Source organism: Mustela nivalis, assembly GCF_964662115.1.
Source record: "Mustela nivalis genome assembly, chromosome: 3".
Lineage (NCBI taxonomy): Eukaryota > Metazoa > Chordata > Mammalia > Carnivora > Mustelidae > Mustela > Mustela nivalis.
This window is the reverse complement of record NC_139022.1, coordinates 35,143,813-35,168,346: the sequence shown is the minus strand read 5'-3', so window position 1 is coordinate 35,168,346 and position 24,534 is coordinate 35,143,813. Positions and strand designations below refer to the sequence as shown.

Genomic DNA, 24,534 nt, shown 5'->3' with positions numbered 1-24,534 from the left:
TGGAGGACTTCTCTTCCCGATTTCAAAACTTACTACAAAGCTACAGTAATCAGCTGTGCGGTACTGGCATAAGGATAGACATACAGGTCAATGACAGTTAATAGGCAAACCCTATGTATGGACAGTTGATTTTCAACAAGGGTGCCAAGATAAGTCAATAAGGAAAGAAGATTCTTTTCAACAAGTGGCATTGGTATAGCTGGATATGTACACACAGAATAGCCCAGTTAGACTCCTGCCACACCATATATAAACACAAACCCTAAATCGATGGAGACCTAAATGTAAGACATAAAACTATAAAACTCTTAGGAAAAAAATATAGATGTGAGTCTTCATGACCTTTGAATGTTTTCTGTAGGCTGTCTAATGCACAAGCAGCCAAAGATAAAATGGATAAATGGGGCTTTATCAAAATTGAGAATATTTGTGCTTTAAAGGGTGTTATCAAGAAAATGGGGAGATGGCTCGGGGAAATTGGGAAAATATTTGCAGCTCTTTTACCTGAGAAGGGAGTTATATCCTGAATACATAACGAATGCCCCCAACTCAACAATAAAAAGAAAACCAAATTTTTATTTTTTTTATTTTTTAAAGATTTTATTTATTTGAGAGAGAGTGAGAGTGCATGAGCTGGGGGGAGGGACAGAGGGAGAGGGAAAAGCAGACTCCCTGCTGAGCAGAGAGCCTAACATGGGGCTCAATCCCATGACTCTGGGATCATGACCTGAGCCAAAGGCAGATGCTTAATCAACTGAGCCAACAACCCAATTTTTAAAATGAGAAAGTAAAATGTTGGAGTTAACCCTAGGATCCAAAATTTCTGCTGTGAGTTGTGTGCTCAAGGGAAAGCATATTCATACTGAAACCTATACACAAATATTCACAGTAGCGTTATTCATATTGGCCAAATATTGGGAAATAGCCCACTGTCCATCAGCTGATGAATGGATACACAAAAGATGGTAGATCCATACAATAGAATATTACTCAGCCATAAAAAGAAATGAAGTCCAGATTTATCGCGCAATGTAGATGAATATTGAAAACGTTATGCTAAGTGAAAGAAGCCAGACACAAACAGTTAACATGTTGTGTGGTCCCAATTATATTAATTGTCCAGAACAGGCAAATCCATGGAGTCAAAAATAGATTAGACGGTTGTCAGAGGCTTGTAGGGAAGAGGAGTGGGGAGCGAACTGCTGACGGGTATGGGATTTCTTTTTGGTATGACAAAAATTTTGTGAAATTAGTAGTGATATTTGCACACATTTTTTAATATCTTAAAAACCACTGAATTGTACGTTTTAGATGGAGATGTGTATATATATGTATATATATGTACGTATATATATGGAGAGAGAGAGAGAGAGTAATGTGAATTATATCTCAGTGGAAAAAATATATCCTAAATTCATTACTTTTTTTTAGCTTGTTTCTAGAAATGTAAAAGAAATGTAAAGCCTTGTTTCCCTTCTCTCTCATATAAATCGGTCTGTCAGCAATTCCTCTTTGTTATAGATCCAAGATGGATTTAGTCTGACTTTCATTTTTTTTTTAAAGATTTTATTTACTTGAGAGAGAGAGAACAGGGGGAGAGCAGAAGGGGAGGCAGAGGGACAAGTTGACTCTGCAATGAGCATGGAGCCCAATGTGGGACTCAGTCCAGGACCCAGAGATCATGACCTGAGCCAAAACCAAGAGTCGATTATTCAGCCAACTGAGTCACCCAGGCGCCCCTCCTTTTTCTATGCACCGCCACCCCAGTGGTCCTAGACACCGTCATTCTAGTGTTGCTGAACCAGCTGCTTCGTCCATCCTTCTGCTTCCAGGCTTGCTTTACCTCTTCTCCTTCCTCCCACTAATTTATTCTCCGAAAATGGCCAGAAAGAGTTTCTTAAAAGATTACATGTATCGTGGTATTCTCCTAGCTCAAAACCCTTGAGTAAAATCCAGACCCCCAAGTGACTTAAAGAGCCAAAATGACGGGCCACATACCTGCCCGTCTACCTTCATCTCCTACCAAACTCCCCACCTTTACTAACATCATGTCACCTCTGCTCTTTCTCTGTTGAACCAGCCAAGGTCTTTCCTGCCCTGCCACTTTTGCACACACTGGGCCCTCTGCCTAGGACTCCTGTCCCTGCTGCTCTGACATGACTGGCTCCAAGGCTTCCTTATTACGTGTCATCCTCTCAATAGAACTTCTGTGGCCATTGTAACTGAAAAACAGTGTGTTAATTCATTATCTCTAACTCAGTCCTGTTTATTTCTTAAGTAGCACTTATTGCAATTGGTATTTTTTAAAATTTATTGTTCGTTTACCCTTTTCTGTGTAAATCTGTTTCCCCTACCAGACTTTAAGCCCGGGGCCCTGTTGACGGGGTCATCATTATTTCCCTGGCGTCCAGCATACCACACGTCACATCATAAGTGTTCAGTACATATTGTTCAGTGACTGAAAGAATTAGATCTTTTTGTAAAAATCCCCAGAGACTTAATATTTAATTTAGATTTTAAGGTAGATATTCCTTCCACAAAATGTATTTTTAATTTTTAATTAGAATAAACAAAAATAATTTTTAATATATTAAATAAGATGGGCCCCCACATTTTCCCCCAAGAGACTTCATTACTGATGCTTTCTCTCTGAAAAAAAATCCTGTCTTCATCTCATGCCATTTCTATTATCGATGGTGAATTTGTTTTTATTCTCTGTGTAGAATGACAGCTGTTTTGGTACTTCGGGTGGGATTCGTCCTTTTCAGCTTCAAAACTGGAAGCAGAAAGTTAGTCGGACAAAGAAAGCAGAGTTCATACGCACAGCAGAAAAATTAAAAAATCAGTAAGTATAAGAGCATTATCTTCAATTAACACTGCTTGCCATGTTATTGTGGACACCATGAAGTTCATTCTAACTCGTTCTAATCCTACTCTACGCCTTCTCCAACCTCACGTTAAGTTACAAAATTCTAGTCACTGGCATTCCAGAGATGAACAAGAAAGGCAGGAGTATGAAAAAGACAAATAACAGACTATGTCACACGCAGTTTTAAGTAGAGTTACCTCAGTTTCGTGTGTTATTTTGAGTCCGCGTATTTCAAGGGAAACAAAACGGTTATTTCTTTAGATCGTATACATCCGTACATTTTCACTGACCAACGTAAGCACTTGGTAAATATTTTTGAGAGTCAGTAGTTTTAATGAAGAGTCTGTACCCTCGAGTTATTTTTCTTGAAATGGCCTTTTCATTGATCTGCCTCCCTCCGTCTCTCTCCTTTCAGATCCGTCCAGCCCATCAAGACTAGAGTAATTGAGAAGTTGCCATTTGTTTTAACTGTTAGCGTGTGCGTACTTTTTTCTTTTAACAGCCAGTGGTGTCTGTTGCATGTTCAGCCTTGTCAGCAGCGCCATGATGTGAGAAATATTGTGAAGGAGGAGCAAAAGCCTTAGAGCTCACAGCATCCAACCCTACCCTGCAGCTGCTTTGAATTTGTACAAGATCAATTTGCTAAAGAAGTCAGGAGAACTGGAGCCTGTTGTAGGGAGTGGTCTCTGGCCCAGGATTAGTGGCAGTTCTGTTTAGAAATTCTGCCAACAAAAAAGTATACTCCTGCGTTGTGTAACGTTAGACCATATTGGACCTTTGAGGGATTGAATGCTCTCCGCAGGGATGTACTACTTACATTTTTTAAAACTCAGGATTTCGGAAAATACAATTTTATTGCATGATTTGAGGCAGGACTGGACTGTAGGTTGGGTGTCTGGCTTCTGTTTGTCCTTAGATGGTTAACCAGCCAAGTGGTTAATGGCCATGTCTACAGCAAACCAAACCAGTAGAGACTTTCTTTGCCAGTATGTGCTGGTTTTACAGTTCTGATTAGGCTTTCTTCATCTTGTTCTAAGATTTTGCAAAAACTCATGGAAAGAATATTAGAAAAATCTATCAGTAGAGTGTCTCTGGCCAAAAATTTTCATTGAATACAGAAAAAACAAACAGTTCAGAATATAATTCTGTTTAGTTTTCTGCATAGGTAACAATACAGTCACACAATACAGTCACACAATTCAAAACTCAACACACACTGAGGGGTACACAGTGGAAAGTCTCTGTTTCACCCCTGGCCTCAGCCACCCACTTCCTTCCCTTCAGACAGCTGCTATTTTTAGTTTCTTATGTATCCTTCCACAGAATTTTTATGCACTTAGGAGGAAATAAAAATACATATTCAGATTTTTCCTTTTTTATATAGATGGGAGCATACTGTACACACTACTGTGCATTTTGCTTTGTTTTGTTTTATTTTTAACCTATGAGTGTATCGTAGATACCAAGGACTTGTTGATTTTGTCAGACAGGATCGTGGCCTTCTAGTTTAGCATCCGTAGTCCCCAGAGACACACACTCAGGTGTCCTGGGGTGGAATTATATCATGTAGTGCATTGATTTAGAATGCCTTCGTAAAACACAGAGAGATATGAAAACAGAAAAGAGCTAGGTGAAAAAGAGAGGTCACGTTGTCAAATCAGAGTGGCATGAGGGTATGCGAGGGGAGTCATTCGGTCAGTCTCTACTTTTGGGTGTGTTAACATTTTCATATAAAACCTTTGTTAGAAGAAGAGTGCATCTTAGGAGCTCTTTCCCCGTCAGCACATGGAACACGGTACTGCTGGGCTGTGTCCCAGGGTGTGAATGTACCATGATTTATGTAACCTGCCCCCATAGTGGTGGGCACTTAGGTTCTAGTCGATCTTTGGCCACAACGAATCACAGTATCTGCGTAGGTCTGTGTCATTTTGTGTATGTCTAAGTGCATCTTTAGGAAAAATTCCTAGGGGGAGAAATGCTCAGTCCAAGGCATGTGGGTTTGCAGGTGTAATAAATATTGCCAGAGCACTATAGGCAATTTGCAGTGCCACCAATAAGGTGTGAGAGGATCCGTTCCCCCACAGTTTCATCCACAGAAGATGTACTTACTCTTGGTATGTTCGCCAGTCTGAGAGGTGTATGAGGTTACTGTGGTCCAGTTTTACTTTGCTTTTCTCCTCTTATAAGTGAGGTTAAGCATCTTTCCCTGTGTTTAGCTGTTTGTCTCAGTCCATTTTGAGTGTCTTTACAGGGGTATATTTCTAAATCAGGAATCACAGAACTTAACTTATTTATTGTCCTAGCATATCCCCTGTCCATGTAGACATTTCTGTCTGACCCTGTAATTTCCCCCACCAGCAACCAGAGCCTAGCTGGGCTTCCCAGTCTCAGCACAGGACTCTGGGAGCCATGCTTAGTCCTTAAGAGTTGACATGCAAACTGCTTGACAGCTCTGTTCTACCCTTCACGTCCTCTCCCAAGCCCACACACTACTTACTGTATGATCTTCTCGGCCTTTGAGATAGCCAGGTAGGGCCCAGAACGGTCCCATCTGTTTTCCCCACTGAACTTTATAAATATTAACTTTTTTTTAATGAATGGCGAAGTGGAAAATATTGGGGAACACTCCCTTAGATAGTTACCCCTCAGGTTGTATGAAATTAAGTCAATGGCCTGAGACATTCCACCGTTCATTAAATACAAGATTACTGGAGAATTTGTGTTGATTTCTGGAAGAAGAAAATAAATTTCATTGTCCAACCAGAAACTCTTCTTGCCCAGTATATGTTTTGTCTTACCCCAGGGTTCAAACTAACGTTAGATTTCCTTACTGGAATATGGACTAAGTCCAAGGAGCAAAGATGGTACAGAAGAAGCTTTGTAGTCTTTGTAGACGATATCCCTAAATACACCCAAATTCCTGTCTATGCGGATTGTTTGCCTCTCGAAATTTTAGTTTTAGTCATTATATTAATAATGCACTTGTGTAGTACATTTTTATTGTATGGAGATGTGCCCTTATATAATTTAATCACAGCTCTCTTTAGGGCTCGCATTTTAGTGAGAAGGAAGTTCATCCCAGCAGAGGCTAAAGGGCTTGGGTCCATTTACAAAGCTAACTGCATCTCCTGAAAGCAACCATCAGCAACTGTGGCCATTTTCAGGCCACAGGAAGACGGACCTGGAATCAAGAGCCAGACCACTATTGTATTTTCAAAGCAAGTGCATGAGTGCCTTTTCTGAAACTCATGTTTTGTCATTTAAACAGCGATTCAAATTACTCACGATTATAGTTGAACTTGACTTTTTTCTAACTACTACTCTGACTCCTTAGCCTTAATTAATTCTCGTAATTATATTTGGGCTCCTCAGGTGCATTAAGCTGTCCATAAGTACTGATTATAATGAGTGTCTCTGTATTTTAAACAATGAAAAATATACTCAACTCACATTTATGCCATTTGTTTCTTTTCCTAAAGAGTTATTAACATAGAAAAAGATAAACATAGTCATTTCTACAACCAAAAAAGTGACTTCAGAAGTGAGCACAGTATGCTGGAAGAACTGGAAAATAAATTGATCAACAGCAGGAAAACAGAAAGTAAGTTGAGTTCACGATGAGCTATAAACTGTTGAGTGACATCAAGTTGTGGTTGTGTTGCTCTGTCTTTGTGGATTGACTCTGTTATATTCTCTGTCAAAATACTTTCTACTTGGTAATATGTCTGTCTGGTAGGGATTTAGGTCTGTTCCTTCCGGTCCCCAGTTTGGTCATCCAAACTGGATTGTTTTCTATGTACATTTCTCTCTCTTTAAGAAGAAAAAGAAGGTGGTTTGTTGTTGTTGTTGTTGTTTGTTTTTCCATTACCAGACCCGTTCATGTCATTAAAATTTCTTAAAATGAAGGGAAATTGGTTCCTGGGCTCTCAGTTCTTAGCTCCTCACCCTGGTATTAGTGACTGAATAAGTCAACATCAGCGGATGCAGGAATTAGACTTAGTAATGGTACAGAGTGGGGTAGGCACACAGCTGCTTAAACCTGAGTTTGCTTGTCTGTGGTAGAAAACCCACCATTTCTGCCTCAGGGGAGCTGTCTGGGCATCCTGTGAGGTAATACATGAGAAAGTACCATATAGTGCACGATGAATTATATTCTGTTGTTTGTTATGAATATTAATCATTGTTAACGGTGTACTAATGTTGCCCTTCAGAAAAGAATTCTATACAAATATCTGGTTTTGTTGTAGATTTTATGTGTTGCAAAATGAAAAAAAAAAAACTGCTTCGTGTTGCATAAAGGAAAAATAATGGTTATCAACTAAGCCTTGTGAACCATTAAGACTTGTATAAAAATGACACTGCCTCTACTCCTTTATAATCAGTTAAAAGAAATTCTTAATAAATGTTCTCTTGCAGAGTCTCAGATTGTAGTATCGTAAAAAGTCATCTTGTCTCAGGTAGTGGCAAGAACCATTCTTCGTCTTCTGTTGGGAAGACAGCAGGACCTAATATAATTACCAAATGTCCAGTTCTCCTCTTTGATTTATGGAGAAACTGAAACATCCCTAGTTTAATATTTCTTCCTTTCTCTCAGTTCTTTTATAGATGACTAAGAAACTTATCTTTTTTAAAAAAATTTACTTGTTTGTTTGTTTATTTTAGAGAGAGAGAGAGCAAGAGTATGAGCAGGGGGAGGGGAGGAGGGAGAGAGAGAATCTCAAGCCAAAATCAAGAGTCAGATGAGTAACTGACTGAGCCACCCAGGCACCCCAAGGCTAATCTTTCTACCTCTTGATCATGTCACTCCTGGAGGGTCTCCCTTCTGTGCATTCCCTTTTGTAGGACAACTTCATTTCTGTCTTTTCGTTTCCCATTGTTGCACAGTTTCACCTCTCTTTATTCACACTTTGTGTTCGTTTTCTCTGGGAGAGCATTGTCTCAGTATAAGTTTATAGAAGTTTCTCTTTGCCATGTTACAGCTGAGAAGAAGTAAATACCTTTTCCTTGCCTCAAACATCATGCCACAATTTTGGCCTGTGTTTATGTAATGCTGTCCTTAATGGTCGGCCTGAACATACTGTCAGTTCCAAATGAATAACTAAGGGATCATTTGCCCTGTGGCATTATCACTGTAGTTGATCAAACTGTGGCAAAAATGAAATAACAAAACTTTTACTTCCCTAGTTACTACACTTCACTAGAGAATTTGCCTGACCTAGAGTTCCAACAGTGAATGAATGAAAACCCCATAAAATACATTGGATATGTTTCTGCTTTTAGGGAACTCTGGATTTTTAACAGAAATTAGAAGAAACCCTGGGGCGCCTGCCTGGCTCAGTCAGAAGAACACGTGACTCCTGATCTCAGGGTTGTGAGTTCAAGCCCCACGTTGGGTGTACAGGTTACTGAAATAAAGAAACAGATTACTTTAAAAAAATATATAGAACAAACCGAAGTCACATATACATGTGTGATGTTTGTTTTGAATATTAACACTGGCTCTGAGCCTGTAGGTAAATTAAAAAAAAAAATTGTTTTTTTTTTTTTAAACAATTGGCTCAGTCGGTTGAGCATCTGCCTTTGGCTCAGGCCCTGATCTCAGGATCCTGGGATGGAGTCCTGCATTGCCCTCCCTGCTCAGCGGGGAGTCTACTTCTCCCTCTCCCCCTGTCTGCCCCTCCCCCTGCTTGTGCACTCTCTTTCTCTGAGAAATAAATAAATCTTTTAAAAAATTGGTTTTAAGGACTTTTAGGCAGCTATTGGGAGCCTCATGCTTATTTGTGGAAAAGTTGCAAAAAAGGAAGAGGGGGCACATAAAGTACCCCAATGATGATAAAATAATATTATTGTGTGAGTATGTATATAAATATGTGATACTAGCTTAATAATTTAAATAAACATTTGAAGTAAGATGATTACTTCAGAAAAAAAATATCAAAGAAGAATCCAGTCTTTTCTGCTGCTGATATAGAACATCTGAAAATGTCTTTGTGAGACCTTCATCTGGCTTTTACAGTGGGCCTAGGCTGTTCCTTCAGGCTTGCCCCTTGGTCAAACTTGGTGACCTGTAGCACAAGTACCACTATACAGCAGCTGGGCACCTCCCCAAGGCCATGACCGTGACACTCGTGGGTCTCCCCGACCCCAGTCACAGAGGCTGTGGTTAGATGACATTAATTCTCATCAAGAAGTTTGATGGTATGCATAGAATTAATATTGGGTAGACAATTTTAATATTCCAACAGTAGATATCAAATTGTATTTCCATAAATTATAACAAAAAACAAAAAAAAATCCTTTCTAAGAGCAAAACACGATTATATCTGAGCTAATGTTCCCTGTGTTTAGAACAGTGTCCAATCACTCAATCTCCTAAGAGCTAAAAAAAAAAAAGAGAGAGAGAGAGAGAGAATATTTCCTTTCATAGTAAAACAACCCATTGTGCTTTTAAGTATTGGAGGAAACTAAGAGATGCTTTAATTAGAGCAAGGGTACTTCAAAATGTTTGGGCTGTTTTGACACAAATAATCATCTTTTTTCCTTTATTTAATTGCTCTTGGCTGTCTTTTACTGAGTGATGGTGATCAGTCTTATGTGAAGAACCCTGAGTTGTAACCACCTTTGTCTTAGAGTTATTTGAAAGTACATACTTCTTCCTTGTAGGAGCAAAACTCCAGCAGCAATTGGCCAAAATACACAACAATGTAAAGAAGCTTCAACACCAGTTAAAAGATGTGAAGCCTACCCCTGATGGTGAGTGAATTTAGATTTCATCTTCTGACTTACATATTCATATTTGCTGTTATCACTAGAAATATTTATATACTTGGGTCACCTGGGTGTCTCAGTGGGTTAAGCCTCTGCCTTTGGCTCAGGTCAAGATCTCAGGGTCCTGGTATCAAGCCCCACATTGGGTTCTGCTCAGTGGGGAGCCTGCTTCCCCCTCTCTCTCTCTGCCTGCTGCTTTGCCTTCTTGTGATCTCTGTCAAATAAATAAATAAAATCTTTTTTTTTTTTAAAGAAATATTTATATAATCTCCTAATAAGCGCCATTTTTCCCCTTTGGCCTTAATGGAGCTAGGTCATATTGGTTAGGGATTGGGAAAGATAGACCGGATAATTAACTGTGACAGGTGGTATTTATATAGTTCTTTACCTTTAAAATGCTGTTGCATCCCCCAAGTTAGGAAGTGGATAGAACAGATCATAGTGTCACGTGCAAGATGGAAACTCTGGTGTGGAGGCATTCAGGTTCAGCTACTGAAGAGAAAAAGGACCAATTTCCTGATTCCTAGCCTAATGTTTTTCCCACCATTTGCTTTTTGAAATAATCACCTTTCAAATAATTGTATTTCAAATACAGAAGGAAAAGCTTAATAGTGTTGGGACAAATGCTAGCCATTTGGAAACAAACAGCATCCTTACCTGCCTGAGTACGCCAACATTCATTCCCTTTTTTTTTTTTTTTTAAGATTTTATTTATTTATTTGACAGGGAAAGGCACAGTGAGAGAGGGAACACAAGCAGGGGTAGAGTGAGAGGGAGAAGCAGGCTTCCCTCACTGAGCAAGGAACCCGATGTGGTACCCGATCCCCAGGACCCTGGCCAGGATCATGGCCTGAGCCAAAGGCAGATTTTTTTTTTTTTAAGATTTTATTTATTTATTTGACAGAAAGAGATCACAGATAGGCAGAAAGGAAGGCAGAGAGAGAGAAGCAGACTCCCCGCCAAGCAGAGAGCCCGATGTGGGCTCGATCCCAGGACCCTGAGATCATGACCTGAGCCGAACGCAGAGGCTTAACCCACTGAGCCATCCAGGTGCCCCCAAAGGCAGATTCTTGACCGACTGAGCCACCCAGGCACCGCCCAGCATTCATTCCTGAAGGACCAAATCACTTTTATTACTTACATGCTTTTAGGCAAATGACTTGAACTCTCTGAGCTTTTATTTCCTTAGCTGTAAAATGGAGATAATTATAGGACCTACCTCAGGATTCTTGGGGAGATGAAGTGAGACAAGCATATGAAGCACTTATCCAGTGTTTATAACGTAGCACTAAAAAATGGTAACTATGACTGTGCTAATTATTACTTACTAAAGTAATACACAAAACCATAAAAATTGTAGAAAACAACAAGTATTCATAATTTTACAGTTGTAATCTAGTTTATAAGAGTGGTGATCAGAAGCCATAGAGCCAAAAGTAGACATAACTGACTACTTCATACACACACAAAAAATCCCAGAACCATAAAGTTGACAAACAAATTAGGAAAGTATCAACCATACGTATGTAACTTAAAAAACCAAAATCCATTTCATACAAAGAGTGTTGACAGATTGGAGCAACAAAGGTAAATAACCTAATGGGAAAATGGGTAAAGATTGTCAGGGGCTTGTTTAGAGCAAAAGAAATACAAAACACACATGAAGAAACTGCTCAGGCTCATTAATGATCACAAAAATGTCAGTGAAATCAGTCCTGACCCATTTCTCATCTCCTTAGAGAGGAAATGGAAATGGTCCACAGTGCACAGGAAGGGAGCGCTCAGGAGCCATAAGTGGTGTAGAGCCCCCCCAGCAGGACAGTGCGCCGACCTTGACCCTACCGTAAAGCATGCATACTTTTTGATGTGGCATTCACATTTTTCAGTTGTTGTCTAGGAACACTTGAGCATACAAGATAACTACACAAAAGTATTCACCCCAGCATTATACCTACCGAAAGGTTCATCACTTGGAGAATTAATGAAAAGACTTAGGGTAAATGTAGACAGCGAGATACCACGAAAAAAGAATGAGGGGGGACATATGTATATTGATATGAGAACTTAACCACATGTATTTAACCACATTTTGTTAAATGAAGACTGCTTGTCACAAGGCAGTATGTGTAGTAGTAGACATTTCTGTGGGAAAAATATTGATAGTACATTTTAATAATATGTGTGCACAGGAATAAATCTATAATTGGGAAAAACACTGCCGGCATAAACATTAGCTTTATAAAAGCACAATTATCTTATCCTTTGGTTAAGAAATGTTTTGAAATTAAGACAACATTCCCTTTTCTCCTAACATTTTATTCTTAGTCCTACTAAAATATGACATAAAGTCTTTCCATGTTTGTTTGTTTGTTTGTTTGTTTTTACAGTTGTTGAAAAGCTCAGAGAAATGATGGAAGAAATTGAAAATGCGATTAACACTTTTAAGGAAGAACAGAGGTTAATGTATGTTTTAAATTCATTTTGATATAAAATTATGGACCTTTATCTTTTATTACCTCTCCAGTAGGTTATTGTACACAAGACATTTTTTTTTGTTCTGTATTTAATATTATTAGTCTTACACAAGAGCAATATAACATTTCTCTTCCTTTGTTTTGGGTTTTAGATTGCTTTTCATGTTTCAAGACAGAAAACCCAAATAAGGATTTGAAAGATTTTTTTTTCTCCTCTGAGGAAACTCTTTTAAGGCTTAGATTTATAATGTAAATAATTTTAATTCGAGAAGATGACATGAGAAGAGTTGGGAATAATGAAATTTGGTGGGGGGGGTAGGCAAGGTCCGTTTGGATCGGTTTGTAGCTTATTAGTCAAAATTTACCTTTAAAATTTTAGATATGAAGAGCTTCTGAAAGAAGAGAAAACCACCAGTAATGAGTTGAGCGCCATATCCAGAAAAATCGACATGTGGGCTTTGGGGAACTCAGGAGCTGAGGCGGCCTTCAGAGCCACGCCAGGCAAGCTTCCTGTAGACAGAGAAATGCCAAGCACTCTTCCAGAAGAAGTGGTGGATTTCGAAAAATTCCTTCAGCAAACAGGCGGGCGACAGGGGGGCTGGGATGACTATGACCACCAGAACTTTGTGAAGGTGAGAAACAAACATAAAGGGAAGCCAGCGTTCATGGGAGAAGTTCTAGAAAACCTTCCTGGAAGAACACAGGAGGAAGTTCAGCAGCACGAGAAATGGTATCAGAAATTTCTGGCCCTGGAAGAAAGGAAAAAAGAGGTAAAAATCATAACAATAACTATTACTTGTTTTATGTTTCTGTCTTCCAGGCACTGTGTTAGACTCTTTAACATGGATCATTACCTTTACACCCACTTGGGAAGTGTGTTTATAGTCCCCCAACCCACTGCCCAATAAAAGAGAAACTGAGGCAATGAGACGTTAAGTAATTTTACTGAACTGGTAGAGCTCCAGCTGAACGTCTCAAGACCCTGAGAAATACAACAGCGGGCCACAGGCCTTCTGAGGGTGGGCAGAACCCTCCATGTCCTCTTGAAATGTGGGAAATCCAGAGCTACTTAGGCCTTTGGTAAAAGTCATCTTCCCAATGAGGCCCGGCTGTTTTCAACAGAAAATAAAGAGGCAGTAGGGAAAAGACTCTTTGACTCTTAACAGTTTCTTGGAGTTTTGGCGCTTAAGCCTCATTGTTTATTTTAAAAGACTCAAGATGTTGGCTACCCCAGGGGAAAGAGTAACTATTACTGGTAGCAGATACCTTACAGGTTCCATTTTCACAGTGATATTATTCTGGCTTTGGTTTAAATCAGGACTTCTCAGCCTTGGCACCGTGGACTATTTGGGTTGGAGACTTTGCTGTCCTGTGCACTGTAGATGGTTAGCAGTGTCCCTAGCCTTGACCTTCAAGGTGTAGTAACACCCCCTTAGTGGTGATCATCAACAATGTCTCCAGACATGGCCCGTGCCCCCTGAAGGGCAAGAATTGCCCCTGGTGGGGTGCTGTAGGTTTAGATAGTCTGAGTCCCTCTTGTAGACTTGTGCTGTAATAAACATCAGCTGGTAGGGGCGCCTGGGTGGCTCAGTGGGTTAAGCCACTGCCTTCGTATCAGGTCATGATCCCAGGGTCCTGGGATCGAGGCCTGCATCGGGCTCTCTGCTCAGCAGGGAGCCTGCTTCCTCCCCTCTCTCTGCCTGCCTCTCTGTCTGCTTGTCATCTCTCTCTGTCAAATAAATTAATAAATAATCTTTAAAAAATAAAAAAAAAAAATAAACATCAGCTGGTTTGGTTTGACAGCAAAAGTATGATTGTTCAACAAATGATATACCTAAGGAGTATTGAAGAAATGTGGATTCCAGGTTTAATTTAAAATGTTAGAGAAAATAACTAGGGTTTGTGTGTTACTTTTTTCCCTGTGAAGTAAGTTGAAGATATAGGAAAATTGGCATTTGGGAATTTAAGAAAATTCTCTTAAATAAGTCTTGTTTTTGAGAGAGAGATTGTGAGTGTGCACATGCAAGATCATGCCAGGGTGATGGTGAGGGGAGGAGGGGCAGAGGGAAAGGAAGAGAGCGAATCTTAAGCAGTCTCCACATCCAGCACGGAGCCTATCACTGGGTTCAATCTCATGACCTTGAGACCATGAACTGCACTGAAATCACAAGTCAGATGCTTAACCAACTGAGCCACCCAAGCCCCTGGAAACAAGTCATTTTTAAAAACTCGAAATAATGAGCTGTTAAGAATTATTTGGCCTGGGGCGCCTGGGTGGCTCAGTGAGTTAAGCCGCTGCCTTCGGCTCAGGTCATGATCTCAGGGTCCTGGGATCGAGTCCCACATCGGGCTCTTTGCTCAGCAGGGAGCCTGCTTCCTCCTCTCTCTCTCTCTGCCTACTTGTGATCTCTCTCTGTCAAATAAATAAATAAAATCTTTAAAAAAAGAAAAAAAAAGAATTATTTGGCCTTTTTTTCCAGGATGCTGAAAACATGGGGTCCCTGGACCAGCAAAGTCAGCATCACCTGGGGACTTACTAGGACTTTCCGGCCCCAACCCCAGACCTAATCTGAGCTCCGGGTGTGGGGAGCAGGCTGTGTTCTCATGATGCCACTGGGTTATTCCATTAAGAGCTCAAGCTTGAGATCCACCTCCCTGGGGAAAAAGGGCAGGAACAGTGCTTCTTGTAATAAAGATGAACCACCTGGATTCTAGCTCCCTCTTCTCCAGATGTTTGACTCTTGATTGAATGTAGGAGTGTGGTTGAGTCAAGCTGAGAGTCGTTCCCCGAAGTGGGACATGTTGGAGGAGAAGAGGGAAGTTTGGGGCAAAGCATCGGGAATGTAGTTTTAACTCTACAGAGTTTAAGGTGATGAGTAGGAGGGACACCTGGCTGTCTCGGTGGGTGGAGCGTTCAACTCAGCATCTCAGGGTTGGGAGTTCGAGCCCGACGTTGGGTTTAGAGATTACTTAAAAATAAAGTCTTCTAAAAAAAAAAAAAAAAAAGATGATGGGTAGGAAATTTTCCACTTTTACCTTGCACTTCATTTAATATGCCGTTTTGCCCAACTGAAGATAATGACTTTCAGACGTGCTCTGAACTTTCTGGCCTGAGCATCCTTGCTTGTCTTGTTCTGTCTTTCTAGAGCCTCCATCTTTCTTTCCCCTCCAATACCAGCCCATCAAAATCTGCCCAGATAAGAAGCTACTTCCTGTTTGCCCACTCAGACACAGAAGTTCCCTCAGAATTCACAGATGCCTTGTGTATACATTTTTTTTTTTTTTTTTTTTTTGGGAGAGAATGAGTGTGAGCAAGGGTTGGGGGGAGGGCAGAGGGAGAGGGAGAGAGAAAATCTCAAGCAGGCACCATACCCAGCACTGAGCCCTACCCGGGCCTCAGTCCTACAACCCTCAGATCATGACCCGAACTGAAATTAAGAGTCGGACGCTTAACCGACTGAGCTACCCAGGCATCCCTTGTTTATACCTCTTTAGTGACGTGCTAGGGTGCATTCTATATGCTAGTGTTTAGGCATGTATCTTATCTCACCCCGAGTCGTGCTACTCAAACGTGGCCCATGGACTGGATGTCAGTTTGTGTACTGTTGCTGGTTTCCAGTACAATAAATTGTGCCCGAATCAGCTACTCAGTAAGCACCCTGTGTAGTTCAGTTCCCTTTTTTTTCCATGGAAAACGTCCTCACTGAAGGAAGCAGTGCGTTGATTTACATTCTAGAGTACATTCGGTATTTTTGAGGACCCGCACTCTGAGAGACTCTTGTAGAAGGCGCTTGGTGGTGTTTTAATTATCCGTGGCTCCTCTCCCACTGCCTTGCATACAGTGCACGTGCCATGGGGATTTCTTTCTTGAGTGTACGCTACACCATGAGAAAAGATGAAGAAACTGTTTCCTGACTAGCGGGGAGAGTGTTTCAGGAGATGTCTCCTTTATAGCTGCTAGCAGGCTGCTAGAATTTTAAATAATATTTATATACCCACAAGTGCAGTACAGCAATTTTACTTTTCTTTTTTTCACACTGGTGAATCGTTAAGTGCCAGGCACTGACTCACTGAATCTTCACAGGAATCCTGTTTGAGAGGTACGCCTCCACCTCTTTTACTGATAAGCAGAGTGAGGACAGAGAGGTTCCGCGACTCATCCAAGTGCACACCTACTAAATGGTGGGGCCAGGATTTGGTCCCAGACAGCTGGCTTCAGACCCTATGCTCCCAAGCTGCCCACTTTTAATTCCTTTTTTGACATTTGACCAGAGGTAAAGGTCACCATTCTAAGTCTAGACAGACGGTTTGGAAGCAGAGTGAGATAATCAGAAGAAAGAGATGTTCCCCATGAACGCAAACGAAGAGGGTAAAGGAGAGGAAGCTACTTGACAAGGTGCCCTCCTTGTGAACCTGAGAATTAAGAGAGGAAGGGGAAAGCCAAAAGAACAAACCACTGTTCAGTGTTTAAAAGATACATGATTTTTTTTTTTTTTAATGAAGTAGAAAAAAGTTGCTTTGGTTCAGGAAAAAAAAATGTTTTAAAACCTAAGCAACCAGGGCGCCTGGGTGGCTCAGTGGGTTAAGCCACTGCCTTTGGCTCAGGTCATGATCAGGGTCCTGAGATCGAGGCCCGCATCGGGCTCTCTGCTCAGCAGGAGCCTGCTTCCCTCTCTCTCTCTCTGCCTGCCTCTGTCTGCTTGTGATCTCTCTCTGTCAAATAAATAAATAAAATCTTTAAAAAAAAAAAAAAAAAAAACCTAAGCAACCAGCCTCCTGCAAGCAATGTTCTTTCTAGAAAGATGGATTTGGGGTTGCCTTTTCAAGTGCTCTTGGTTATTAAAAATGTTTTTCTCTTCCTGTCTCTCTCTCTCTCTCTCTCTTTTTTGTTTTTAATCAGTCTATTCAGAACTGGAAAACCAAAAAGCAGCAAAAGAAGGAGGAAATTCTCAAGTTAAAGGAAAAGGCGGAGAACATATCTCTGCTCTTCCACAGTAAAAACGAAGATAATCAAAAGCGAAAAGAGGAGCAAAGAAAGAAGCAGAAACTGGCCGTGGAAGCATGGAAGAAGCAGAAAAGTCTAGAAAGGTCCATGAGACGCGCCTCCCAGGTGAGAGAAGAGGAAGAGAAAGAGAAGAAGCAGCAGAAAGCGCGGCAACGCCAGTTTAAACTAAAATTGCTCCTGGAGAGTTACGCCCAGCAGAAGAAAGAGCAGGAAGAATTTCTGAGGCTTGAGAAGGAGATGAAGGAAAAGGCAGAAAAGGCAGAAAAGAGGAAAACGGCTGCCGAGGAGATCTCCAGGTTTCAAGAACGAGTGAGTCGGTAATGGTTCCTGGGTCCGTCTTCAGGGCCCCACGTAGGGGTGTCCCGCTCCAGACTGAGGTCCGCAAAAACAGGCCCGTACCCGGCATTCATGTGGTAAAAGTGAGGAAGCCGTGCTCTCTGAATCCTAGTGGGTTGTATAGCCCCCAGGGAAAGACAGACGTGAGACTGCGCAGAAGTAGAGTGATGGAGGGGGTTCGTCGGGGACTTTGGGAGGCAGGCAGGCAGCGAGAGAAGTGTTCCAGAGCTGTGGGGGTCAGACAGAAGGTGATGTTGGGGTGCAGTCTTGAAGGAGAAGAAAGGCAGGGATCCTTCCTGGCAGAGGGAACAGCATGAAGGGCAGAGGGAACAGCATGAAGGGTAGCAGTGTGGTTTAGGGGGAAACCTGTAAGAACCACAGTGATCTCAGGGCACCAGACAGGAGCTGGGAAGCAGCCAGAGAGGACGCTGGAAAGGTAGTCACAGGTCAGGCCACACGTGGGCTGTGTTCTCTGCCAGACCTGCTGGCCCTACGCCCACTGGTGATGCGCTCCCTAGTTCATTGTCCATCTCCCCACTGTCATTAAAGCTCCATGAGGGCAGAGGTCTTGTCCTTTTGGTTCATCCGTGTACCCTCAGGTCTGGTACGGTGTAGAAACTCAGTGTGTACTTAATGGAATCAAGGTAACTGCTGAGAGGTAGGGGGAAATAAAAAACATACACAAGAAAAATGCTAATTGAAGAGTACAGTTTTACTAGTAAGTGGAAATCAGTCCAAAAAATATTTAAAAAGATAAGGAAGATTCTTTATTTTTTCAAGATTTATTTATTAGAGAGAGAGAGAGAGAGAGGGCAAGTGCAGCATGCAGGACAGGCAGGGAGGGTCTGGCTGAGGGAGAAGCCCCAGCAGACTCCTTGCTGGGCCTGGAGCCCAGGGTGGGGCTCAATCTCATGACCCTGAGATCGTGGCCTGAAACCAGGAGTCAGGCACTTAACCACTATAACCCCAACTTAACTTGGGATGCTTAACCCAGGTACCCAAGAAGGATACTTAAAATGAAAAAGGGTTCAAATGAGATATAACTGGGGGAGACTGAATAGCTCAGTGGGTTTAGCGTCTGCTTTCAGCTCAGGTCATGATTCCAGGGTCCTGGGATCCAGCCCCATGTTGGGCTCCAGCCCCAGCGGTTGGCTGCCTGCTCAGCGGGGAGTCTGCTGTCCCCCTGCTGTGCTCACTCACTCTCTCTCTCTCTGCCAAATAAATACTCTTTTAAAAAATGAGATATAACTGTTATGAAATAATTCTTATGAATTGTTATGAAATAACTGTTATGAAATAATTCTTATGAGTTGTTATGTGCATCAAAAGACATAGCCGCAGCTGTCATGAAGCAAAAAACAAGGGAAATGCAAAGAAAAATCATAGACAAAACCACACTAATGGAATTTCCCTTAGTCCATATGTGAAAATCTTCCTAAATAACAAAAGATCCCATGCGTTCTCCCCACCGCCCACCAAAAAAGGCAAGCAGGCCACACAATAAAAGACCAAGAAAAAAAAAAACAAGAAATCCTGTAAAATAGAACATATGTGAGAGATCTAAAACCAGATATATCTGTGTTGAAAAGTGAAAATGGGCTTAGCTCAACTATCAAAGAAAAGGAGTTTTAGATTGAACTATAAGATAAAACAGCTAAAGAAAGCGATTCAGAAAGGATGGGCATGTGTTACATTTATATTCAGGATAAAGACAGCTCTTAGCCTTTGTTGGAAAAGGTTGATATTGAAGTATTGATATTTAGGGTAATTTAATTTTTCTTGCAAGCTACTGACCTTTCAAGGAAATTCTAATGAATTTTATTTTCTTAATGTTACCCTCCTATTGTTGGTGTATTTTGTTTTTTAGGATTTACATAAACTTGAATTGAAAATTCTAGATCGACAGTTAAAGGAAGATGAAAAGGCAGAAAAACAAAGAAAACTGGCAAAATTAAAAGAAAAGGTGCTGTGTGCTGAGATTTATTTTTATTTTTATTATCCTAACTCCTTGATTGGTAAGGAGGCAAGCATGAAATCCATTTAATTTATATCCAGAACTCTATTTCTGTATCGCTTCCTCTAGATTTCGTACTTAACAGATTTACATATTACAAAGCACAGCTTAGCACAGTTTAGCACAACTTAAGCAACTATTGGAATTCTGCCATTTCACATTCTAAGCACCTTATTTTCTTTTACCCTGAATTAATTTTCTCTTCTTACTCTTAATTCTGTTTTTCATTTTCTTCCGTACGTGCCTCTGTTTTAGACCTTTTAGTAGCTAGGAGCATTGCTTAATCTCCCTGGGAGTACACGGACTGCAGATGTTGGTGACTCTCCTGGGAACGAAGGACTTTCCTGGTAGTTATTTACCCTAAATTCATTGTCTGGCTATCCCACGGTCACTCTTGGAGGCATTACATTTCCCTCAGAATAGAAACAAAAAATAGAACAGTGGAAGCAGAATACAATAATTAAATTAGAAAAAAAGAAACTAAATTAAACAGTTTATTAATAGATTAATGGAGTCCAGATTTTCTGTTAGCTCTAGGAACACAATCGGAAGTTTGCTAAAAAGGTTATTAACAGTTTTATTTCTGTTTAGCGAATTTCAAGGGTGTTTCTTATAACTGCTTGTTGTTGTTACTGAAGATCTCACTCACTAGCCCAAACTTAACAGCACATATGAAGTAACTGGCACTCATTTTCTTTCTGATTACAGGTTGAAAACAACGTTGGTAGGGACCCCTCTAGGCTTTACAGACCTACCAAAGGTTGGGAGGAACGGACCAAGAAGACGGGACCCACAGGCTCTGGGCCACTTCTGCATATCCCACACAGGTACAAAGGAGTTAAAGTGGGTGTCCACTTTACAATAACTTCATAACTACGTGTTTATATTTTATATAGTTTCTATTTGTATGCTCTATTTTACAGTTAAAAAGTTGATAAAAGTTGCTAAATAATGTTCAGTTATATAGATGTTCTATGCGTTGAAAACTTGAGCTATTTACGCTTCTTACCTAATAACATAGAGTGGCATTTAAGTCACCCATGAAAAGCATTTTACTTATCCAGGAGGCATAGTATATTACCTCTCAGCAAGTCCAACGTAGAATTTAATTAATTAGGATTTCTAAAAAAATTTCTTTTGTATTTATAATTGCCCTTCTTCTTCTCCCTAGGGCTATTCCGACCTGGAGACAAGGACTTGAGAAAAGAATATGAGATAATGAAGTTGGTATTCAGTTGATGAAAGTGTCAGCATGTTCAGACCAGGAGAGAGTCAGTGCCCATGTTCTTTAAGTAGTACTAGCCCCAATCAGATTGGTAACCGTGTTGTTTGTGAACGCACAGGTACTGAGTTCCCTGCAGCACTGTTGGAGCTCGTCTATACTCAGTGGGTATTTAATGTGTATGTTGGCCTATTACTGATGTAAATGTTATTTGAATAAGTGTATGTTACACACATGATTTCATTTAAATCCTGAGAACATTTCAAAGGTATTTTGTTTTTGTCATGGCATAGCAAAATAAATTGGGCCAGTCATAGAGTATCTTTTTTTTTTTTAAACAAAAATTTTGTAACATTTATAACTTGGAGGTGAATGAGCTCAAGGAACAGAAATGTAAAGATTTTCCTTTCTGGGGGGAAATAAGTCAGGACTTTTCTAAGTTTAACAAATTGGTAGTTTGTCAGTTGCTACATTTTTGTGTAATAAATATTTTGTATTTGTTGGAAGTATGCTTTGTTTTATATAGAGAATATTTATTTTAAAAATATGCTTCACCTCGAAATATCCTATTATTTATATTATCGACATCTTTTTGGTTTCCTTTGGCTATGCCAGATTTCCCATTAGCCTTTCTGGATGTCACACATTTATAAAGCCTTTGAGTCTTTCACTTCTTCTGGCTGGTGCAGTTTTCTTTACTGCTTCTGTTTGGCTCAGAATATTTGGTCAAAAGAGGCAACTTTAAAATTTCCAAACTTTTATACGTGAAAACACAATTTAACTTAATTTGACTCAACTTTTCATATTATAAAATCTTAGCTCCTAACTTTAATCAGTCCCCATCTTATAGGAGATGGTATAATATACATAATAAATATGAAAGAACTTGTGTTTTTTATATTTTATCTTAGAATATCTTTAATTTATAACTTGAAACATCTAGGTCAAATGACTCAGAAGTTTACTGTTAGTAAACTGTTAGTAGTAACCTTTACTTATTTCACAGTTAATTGTCAAAGTTGATGGCTTCCACATTTTGGAAACTGAATTTGATTACACAATTATTGGTGCAAAATGAGAGAAAGAACATAAAACATCCTTAATCAGGGATGCCTGTTTTATTTGTAGCTCTCGTTCTCTTTAACTTTGTTTTTAAATGGTCGGAGGCCATTTAGAGACACAATATCGGACAACAGATTTTAAACACAGAATGGAACTACTATACAAAAGATACACAAAAGAAAGCTTTCTTATACATGGCTTTTGAACACAGCTTTTTGTTGCACACAAAGGTAACTTTCCATTTCCTGCATCAAAGGTAAGCATACTGGGTAGTGTGAGTTTGGGCTTTTTGTCTGTTTTTTTGTTTGTTTGTTTCTTAATAAAACTATGGAATTTTATTTGACAAAACCAGTCCTTCTAACTGAATCTAAAACAAATGAGGGATGTATAAAAGGTATAGAATAAGCATAATTAATAGTATCTTCAGTTGTAGGCTCAGAGAAGAGATAAATAAACATTTCATTTACTGGTTTAAAAAGGATCTGAGGGGCACCTGGGTGGCTAAGGCTAAAGCCTCTGCCTTCAGCTCAGGTCATGATCCCAGAGTCCTGGGATCGAGCCCCGCATCAGGCTCTCTGCTCAGTGGGGAGCCTGCTTCCCACCCCCTCCCCGCCTGCCTCTCTACCACTTGTGATCTCTCTCTGTCAAATAAATAAATAAAATCTTCAAAAAATAAATAAATAAATAAATAATAAAAAATAAAAAATAAATAAAAACGATCTAAGAACTTTAGAAAAAAACCCTAAAGGGAAAATGTTAATAAAGCACCCTTAATTCCATCACTCCATGGTAACTTTTTGCAAAAACATACCTACATATTTTAAAATAGCTACAGTCATAGAGTATGTTTTATTTACTATACTAAGTTATATATACTTTCCTATGTTTCTATAGAATTCAAACATTATTGTTTAATGGCTAAATAATGTTCAATTATATAGATGTCTTATGCCTGTATGTTGAAAACCTGAGCTATTTACACTTCTTACCTAGTAACATAGAGTGGCACTTTGCATGGGGGTTGGCTTCTGTCATGCCTATGTCAGCAATCTTGTGTGGTCAAAGTCACCCATGAAAACCCTTTTACTTACCTAGGAAGCATGTTATATTATCTCTCAGTGAGTCCATCATGGAATTTGGATCAGATTGCTGGCTCCTGAGCTGAGAATCAGAGGAAAATTATCTGTGTTCTCTTTAGGTGGCCCAGTTGAACAGGATTGTCTTTCTGAGCATGTATAGACTGCATTGTCCATAGTAAATTAAATTCGTGTGATATGACCACACTTTCAACATTCTAAAACATTTGGTGGTGCGTGTTTGTAAGGGAGGGAGAAAGATCTTAACTGTAATGACAATGAAAACTCCTCTAGACCAGGCATACGTGAAAAACAAGGAATGTGGCCTCCCTATTTGTAAAGAAGCCCAAGAACAGCCCTTTGGTCATGCCGTATTTGTTTCAGACATACAGGAATCCCTGTGAATAAGTAGTAACTGGTACCTAAAAGTAGGCGCTTTGGGTTATTGAATAAGGAGAAGATAACTGCAGCCCACACAGCATGTATTTTAAATAGATTTTTCTTAAAATTATACTCAAACTTAGCTTAGCCGACTATAGAGAACCTAGGTTAGAGAACCTAGGTTTGAGCCTGATCTTTCGGTGGATTTTTTCCCCCTAGACTGCTTCGTGACCTTTTAAAGGGAATAATATATGGTTGAAGCAAATTAAGTTCCAACTTAAAAAAAAAATTGCTGAAAGCATGCTATTTCATTTTAATATAGGGGTAGTTGGAGAACATTTGAGCTTGTTTGCCATGGCAAATTGATGCGACAACGATGCTAGATGAACACAGACTTAACATTAAGAGTAAAATCTTGCAAAAGAAAATGATGCAGTCACACATAGAAATATAAATGTAAGTTGTGTATATATGTGTTTATATATTTATATGTTATTATTCATATGTGTATATGTTTATATATTTATATTTGTTATTATTCATACGTGTGTGTGTGTGTGAGAGATTGCTGGTATCCTAGAGAGGACTAGGAACGTCTCTGAGCTCAGGAAGCGTCAGTAATTTTTAATAAACATTTATCTTCACAGCTTGATTTGAAGATCTAGCCTCCCTATCCATTCAGCTGAAAGCCAGGGACTTGCAGAAAGGATTTATTCTGATCCATCCATTTTCAAATAGATCATCCTTTAGGGCCCCGATCGTCTCAAAGCGAACTAGAAGTTTTTGATCTTGCACTTCCAAATACCTAACGAGGATCACAGTTCTGGAGGGATTGGGGGATTTGTGGCCTGAATTTTACAAGGCTTGAGGGGGGTCTCCAAGCCTGCGGGGCTCAGAATAGAAAAGGTGGGCTGTAGAGAGAAATGCGAAGGCACCAAGCGCTGCGTTTAGACTCTGAACAGCGAGTCGCTTCAACCCCAGACGGGCGCGCGGCGGGCGCACCGCCTAAGCCCACGCGCCATCCCTGTGTGGCCCCTCGGGCTTCCCTCACGCCGCGCGCCAAGTGCTTCCGGGTCGCGGCGGACGTCGCTTCCGCAGCAGCATGGCGGCCACGGAGGAAGAGCGGCCGGCGGGGAGCGGTGAGGGAGAGAGGCTGGATTTCCTGCGAGACCGGCACGTGCGGTTCTTCCAGCGCTGCCTCCAGGTCTTGCCCGAGCGTTATTCTTCGCTCGAGACCAGCAGGTAACTGGTGGCCACGGTCAGCGGGGTGGGCAATGGGGCTCCTCGCCCCAGCGGAAAGGCTCCGCGGCGCCGGCTGGCTGACCCG

General features: G+C 40.5%; 2 protein-coding genes across 5 annotated transcripts in view; both read left to right on the top strand.

The window, feature by feature from the left end:
• The window catches only part of CCDC112 (coiled-coil domain containing 112), a 28,497-nt gene extending 7,303 nt beyond the window's left edge, over positions 1–21,194 (top strand). Inside the window, exons 2-10 of one of the 3 annotated variants that reach the window (XM_082725053.1) lie at positions 2,724–2,845; positions 6,349–6,470; positions 9,533–9,622; positions 12,025–12,094; positions 12,491–12,881; positions 17,012–17,425; positions 19,320–19,415; positions 20,175–20,293; positions 20,638–21,194. In XM_082725053.1, the coding sequence (XP_082581179.1) occupies positions 2,724–2,845; positions 6,349–6,470; positions 9,533–9,622; positions 12,025–12,094; positions 12,491–12,881; positions 17,012–17,425; positions 19,320–19,415; positions 20,175–20,293; positions 20,638–20,680 (1,467 nt within the window). In that variant the 3' untranslated portion in view covers positions 20,681–21,194. Of the gene's footprint in view, positions 1–2,723; positions 2,846–6,348; positions 6,471–9,532; positions 9,623–12,024; positions 12,101–12,490; positions 12,882–17,011; positions 17,426–19,319; positions 19,416–20,174; positions 20,294–20,637 lie in introns of all 3 variants that reach the window. The other 2 variants (XM_082725052.1, XM_082725054.1) reach the window with 2 other exon arrangements.
• Positions 21,195–24,277: 3,083 nt separating this feature from the next.
• Positions 24,278–24,534, top strand: part of PGGT1B (protein geranylgeranyltransferase type I subunit beta) — a 55,492-nt gene continuing 55,235 nt past the window's right edge. For both annotated transcript variants that reach the window (XM_082725056.1, XM_082725055.1), the window contains exon 1: positions 24,278–24,449. In XM_082725056.1, coding sequence (XP_082581182.1) covers positions 24,310–24,449 — 140 coding nt within the window. In that variant the 5' untranslated portion in view covers positions 24,278–24,309. The remainder of the gene's footprint in view (positions 24,450–24,534) is intronic.